The 6,484-nt window shown below is 45.7% G+C and overlaps 1 protein-coding gene across 1 annotated transcript; it reads left to right on the top strand.

Moving 5' to 3' along the window:
- Positions 1-387: 387 nt before the first annotated feature.
- Positions 388-1,383, top strand: NPBWR1 (neuropeptides B and W receptor 1). The gene has a single exon (XM_054814075.1). The coding sequence runs from the start codon at positions 388-390 to the stop codon at positions 1,381-1,383; it is 996 nt and encodes a 331-aa protein (XP_054670050.1).
- Positions 1,384-6,484: the final 5,101 nt, after the last annotated feature.

Raw genomic sequence — 6,484 nt, 5'->3', positions numbered from 1 at the left:
GGTAGGAGTCCCGCGGTCCGCCCCGGCCGCCGCCCCGGCCGCCACGGGTTCCCAGGTGAGCGCTGTCACCTTGGGGTGGTCACTTTGGGGGAGTCTGAGGCTGGTTGCTCAGTCCACACGGCGCTCCTCGGTGCCAGAGGAGGGAAGAGGTATCTGGTGGGGGACCATCCCCACTTTGGGGGGGATGGTGGGACTCTTCACTGCTGGCTGAGCCCTCGGTGATCTCCCCTTGCTCCCAGCAGGGTGGCAGCAGGCGGTATATGAGAGACGTCGGTGGTTGGATGCACCAGAGGAGAGAGGCTTGAGAAGAGCAGGGGTCTCACCTTTTTCCCCCACTTCCAAGTCGTTCCCCATCACCAGTGGGCCTGGCCACCCTCTCCTGTGGCCATGGAGAACTTCTCCCTTCCTGAGACCAATTCCTCATGCGTGGATGGGCCTGCAGACTGCGCTGGGAGAGAGGATGGGGGGCTGAATATGTCGGCTCCCCCACTGAGCCCTAGCTTCTACGTCACAGTGCCTGTCATCTACTCCATCATCTGTGCCGTGGGGCTGACAGGCAACACCGCTGTCATCTATGTAATCCTCAAAGCCCCAAAGATGAAAACAGTCACCAACATCTTCATCCTCAACCTGGCCATTGCTGATGAGCTCTTTACCTTGGTGCTACCCATCAACATTGCTGACTACCTGCTGTTGCAGTGGCCCTTTGGAGAGTTCATGTGCAAGCTCATCATCTCCATAGACCAGTACAACATATTCTCCAGTATCTACTTCCTCACCATCATGAGCATTGACCGCTACCTTGTTGTAGTGGCCACCACCAAGTCCAAGAAGATGTCCTACCGCACCTACCGAGCAGCCAAGATTGTGAGCCTCTGCGTCTGGTCCTTTGTCACAGTCATCATTCTGCCCTTCACTGTCTTTGCTAAGATACACAAGGAACAGGGGCGCTCCCAGTGTGTCTTCGTGTTCCCCCACCCTGAGAGCGTGTGGTGGAAAGGCAGTCGGATCTACACCCTTGTTTTAGGCTTTGCCATCCCAGTGTCCACCATCTGCATCCTCTACACCACCATGCTGTGCAGATTGAGACGTGTGCACCTCCATAGCAATGCAAAAGCCCTGGACAAAGCAAAAAGAAAAGTTACGCTGATGGTTGTTGTCATCTTGGCTGTGTGCCTGTTCTGCTGGACGCCCTATCACCTTAGCACAGTGGTGGCCCTCACTACAGACATCCCGCAAACTCCACTGATCATTGGGATTTCCTACTTCATCACTAGCTTGAGTTATGCCAACAGCTGCTTCAATCCTTTCCTGTATGCCTTTCTAGATGACAGTTTCCGGAGGAGCTTTCGCAAACTGATAGATTGCAAAAACACCCCATAGAGCCAACACTCTGTCCCCTCCTGTGGCCCTTTCACTGCTGTCTGCTCTTCCTGGGTGACTCCAGCCCAGAGAGTGCTTTCTCTCCAGCTTTCTTGTAACGGCCCACAGGGCTTCAGATTATCTCACTGCCCAAGACCCAAACTAGGGACAGGCAGAGCCTTCTCAACTTTCCTGCACTCGTTTCCTCAGCACTGTTTTCCATCCCTTGCCCTGACTTTTTTTTTTTTTTTTTAAAATCCCTTCCCTCTAATGTGCTTTCTGCCCTAGGTTTGTAGGTCACAGAGCTGCAGCAGGTCCCTTTTCCCTTTTTAAATATATCGATTTGTGAATACAAGACACATGACTGTCTCTATTACTGGTGATTCGTAAAGCCCAATAAAGGTGTGTTACTGAGTGTCTTGCCTAATGATTCCTCAGCCTCTTTCATATCCATAGGACCTGCTTACCCAAAGTCTTGCAAACTTAGCAATATTGAAAAAGGCACAGCTCCAAAGCATAAGGAACAAACCAAGGTACTGAGCTCATTTCATTTCACAGGGGACTGAGATAAGGTAGTCAAAATCTGTGATAACAAGTGAGAGAGACCTCAGTTTGGCTTTAAGGAAGAAAGAGCAAGCCCTCACTAGTAAATAAAATACCCAGATGTGAGTTTGGAGCCACTTATTGTGCAAAATAGCCTAACAGACTACTTGGTAGCTGTAGTTTGTAAAATCCGTAGCTACTGTGTGCATCAGAAGTGGTGTTTACTTTTTTATTCATCGTAAGTTTATGCTAGTCTTCTTGCACTTACAGGTATTTTATAATTTTTGGTCCTAGAAAAAAGAATTGGCAGGTATTTTCAGAACAATTTAGCCTTTAAGAGTTGAAAAGCACATACTGAAATGTGAGGAATAGTCTAGTTTCCTCCCTACAAATCATAAGTAACATATGCAGTGGTTAGGTTACTTTAACAGGCTCTCACATACTTGTGCTCTGTTTGCTGGTGAGATTTATTAATACTTTTTTAAGAAGGACAAAAGAAGTAAAAAAAAATCCCCAAAAGATTAGCTCAGTTTTATTGGGGGGGGGGGGGGGAAGAGGATCAATGAAAGTTTCACTAGAATTCCAATGTCCAAACATTGCGTGAGGAGGTTTTTTCCTCTTTTCTCCTCTTTTAACTCTCTAAGGAAAGCTGAAAAAAATGTGGAAGACTGGGAAAATACTTGCAGTCATTTAACATTTCTGGTCTTAGTCGTCGCCCCTGTTCTCCCCTGCTGCAGGTGTTAGATCAGTGTAACAGAAATCTTGATACGTATTTCCCCCTCCACTGAATACAGAGATAAGGAAAGGTAGTTAAAGAATTGCATTTCCACCTACGCAGGAAGGGATGATGGGTTTCAGAAGGCGCATAAGGATTCGTGTGGCACATGCTCAGGATTGTACGCACCTCTTGAGAGCTCTTGCACCGGCTCTCTTCCCACTGCTGCAGTCTAAATCTCTGTGATAGGTAAGTGGAAAGTTTCTTTTGCTAAATCCTTCTGAAGAAACTTCAGATATTTTTTTTTTTTTTTTTTTTCAGATTTTAGCAATTATACAGACCCTGGTACATTATACTGCCATATAACTGGGTTGATGATTAAATAATTTCTCCTCATAAGTCATTAATGTTCTCTGAGACAGTCAGTGCTCATTTCAACACCAAGTCTAGCTGTCATGGAAATGAAAGGATTCTTTCAGGGGACAAGGCTTCTAATTCTGCTTCATTGGAGGGTGTATGATTGACTTCCATCAGACGCAGAAGCTGGCCTTTGACAGAGCAAGCCCAAAAGGTGTCGAGTATCCATTTCCACGCCACATACAAAATTTTTGCATGCTGCAGGAACTCGCGGCCCTCGCTTCCCCTTTCTGCCTGAAACTTAAAGTAATTAACTTTTCCCACTAGCTGCCTGTTTTTTCAGCTGGGCTTGCAAATTGTAATGATGCTTCTCTGTGGTTCAGTCACTTGCCATGGAGAAAACCCATGTGTCTCAGCACGTTCCTGTCGGATGCTCTTTTTGGCATGTTACTCTGTATGGGCCAAGTAGCAAGGTCTGTCTTCTGGCTGCTAATCTATATACACGCACTACCTCTCCTGTATCCTTAAGCCATCATGTCCGCAGCAACATTACGTGTATGAACTGCGTACAGTTTTAAAAGTAACCAGCATTATTCTCAGAAAAGATATTTCCAGGATTGCAGCGCTCTCGTTGGTTGCAGATCCTTCCCTGAAGAATGCCAGTGAAATACAATTCTCTGTCAGTCACCTTAGGGAGTGGCACAGATTTGAGAATTGCTCCTGATGGCAACCGCCTGAACATTTTGTTCAAGCTGCTATGTAGTCACATTTGTCTCATCACCTGTTGGGGCTTTTATTTACTCCAGAAATGTTACTGACACTTAAGTAGCTTTACTGTGCTTCTGCAAGACCTAGCCTGTACCTGTACATCAGCTGCATCTCTGAGATGCTCGACTGATATTAACGGTAGGTTGTAAGAACAGTCTGATTTGTATTTCATTTTTATCTAGTTTCAAATACCAAAACTTTAACTGTTCCTGAACAATATAATCTGGTTCAAGATTTTTAAAAAACAGCCAACCAAACAACTTTCTAATCTAGATCAATATAAAGAGATTTCTTTAAAATTTACCTATTTCTTAGGAAATAGGAAGCATTTTAAAGTATGTCTTTCCTCATACTCAGTATCTCACACCTTCGTCTTCCCCATACTCAATCCATAGGGGATAATATGAGAAGTGCTGTCCATTAATAAATTTCACTTCAAAGTATCTCGTACTGCTTGTCTTTTCTGTATCAGAAACATAAAAATACAAAGAGAACATCACCTGTGGCAAACACAATCCTTCCCCAAATTCTGAAGCCACATCTTACCTGTTTTTTACAGTAAGATGAATATCTGAGAAGAATTCAGTGTTTCCCAAAATGCCTGGAATTTTCCCATGTTTGTTAATCATAGAATAGGCTGAGACTTGAGCAACAGCCCAGCTCCGACGCGGTTGCGCGGCTCAGATTCATGCACTGGGCAGGACTCCCCTTGCATGGCTGTGCCGTCACAGTGTCCATGACATGTCTGGGAGGTGGGACTGGAGCTTGTCCTGCTGCAGGTGTTGCAGATGGGCACCTACGTGGAGGAGGAAGTTGAGCCTGGACAGCCTGGGAAGGGTGCTGAATGCTAAGTAAGGCCCCCTCTGATCTTGCAGAGCTTCAGCATTAATACAAATACATATTTCTTCTTCCATCGTATGCCCTTTTTGTTTGTGGAACAGGACATTCTGGGGGAGTCCAAATGTGACCAAAGCCAGCATTCAGCAGGACAGGGAGAGGTTCGATCTTCAGCACAGATGACCTGGTGCTCTATAGAAGCTAAACTTTGGCTTCCAGAGCAGCAATAGAGGATAATATCTCAACAAATTTGCTCCCCATAAACATTTCTACCTCTTTTCCAGAGGAGGAATTTACACTCCTGTTCAGCCCACGCTTAACCAGCTATAATGAAATTTAACAGTGTCATATCTTGAGACAGTATAGTTGCTGTAAGGAAGTATTTTATATACATGAAAATGAGTAAAATAAAAATAAATCCATTTTCCTCACAGCACAACTGTAACCTGCACCTGATATTGCAGATGTTATATATAGACTTCCAAGAGAAAAGCAGAGAAAATAGAAAAAACAGTTTATATAATTAAATATAATAGAATTAAAAATTTAAAAAGAGGTGGACTTTTTTCGTAGTATTGAAGTGGGAGTGAGACAAGTTGTCGTCAGGCCATCACTATCCTGCCTGGCAGAAATTGCTTTGGATGCACAGTTTTCATAAGCAAAAGCAAAGTAACCCATTTGGTTAGTAACTTTTACTCTCAAGTGTACCTGTATTTCCAGATGGAAGTAAATCCAGGATGACCTGCAGATCCAGATGGGTAGTGGCACCCTCAGTGTGGGTATGAGCTTCCCAAGAAGAAAATACAGCTGATACTTCTGCAAAGAGAACTATGCAGAAAGTCACAAGGCAGACAGCACCAGAGCTACAGCCTACTACTTTATCTAACAGCTACTACTTTATAGGCTCCCTGGTAGGCCGGGCAGGCCAGGAATAAAAGACTAACCCTTCTCCAGATTGAGACATCCTGACCACAAGTAACCGACCCCTGCGCTGAGGCTCACGGCCATGCACACAGCTGCCCAAACCATTTTCCCCACCGCGGTGCATAGAGGCCCCTCCACGTGCTGCAGAGCAGATCACCCTGCTCCCATCCACACACAGCTGCAAGTATCTGTGCAGAAGTAGAGCCAGTCCCACAGAGGCATCCTCTGGCTACTTGTGCCTCATCCTCACGCTCTGTTTGTATCGCCCTGGCTGGTGTTAAACCCGGCGTTTTGAACTGCTGGCCGCTGCCTAAAAGCATGCCACAAATTTTGTGTCTGTGTGTGGTTTTTTGGGGAGAGCAAGATGGAAGGAGTAGACGGCTGTATTCTTATTAGAGTAGCAGGAGGATACAGCTGTGTAATACCAGGTACCTGCCCTGCAGAGAGCACGGATGGGCCAAGTTCTGGAACGCAGAAGGGGCTCTGATGCAGCAGAAGCACAAAGGATGGCAAACAGGCAGCTCCAGTAACAGCCTCAAGCATGGAGCCCAGGCACTCCATTGACAGGGGCCTGTAAGGTGGAGATACTCAAAGTATTATCACTTACATTGGTAACTGGCAGCCCACACATGGAAACTGAGGAAAGAAGCTAACCAGTACAGGCCATAAAACTAATCAGGTACAACATCTAAAGCTGACAAGCAGGAAAATATAACCCACTTTAAACTATGAGAAGTGCAAAGTATTAATAAAATTAATGCAGCAGCACACACAGCAAAGCATAGTGAAGAAAGGAAGATATGTGCAATGCGAGTGAGTGACTGCGCACATGTGATCAGCATGTGAAAACATATGGCATTCATAAATTCTTTTGCATGCTTTTTATCCAGACGTGGCAGCGTGGATAGGCCAAGGGGAGCCCTCAGTGCCTAGGGCCCTGTGAAACACCGTCATCCAGCCCCACGTGTCAGGCGAGAT

The sequence above is a fragment of the Grus americana genome, chromosome 2 (genome assembly GCF_028858705.1).
Source record: "Grus americana isolate bGruAme1 chromosome 2, bGruAme1.mat, whole genome shotgun sequence".
Classification (NCBI taxonomy): Eukaryota; Metazoa; Chordata; class Aves; order Gruiformes; family Gruidae; genus Grus; species Grus americana.
Note: the sequence above shows the minus strand (reverse complement) of the source record. Positions and strands in the feature narration are given on the sequence as shown.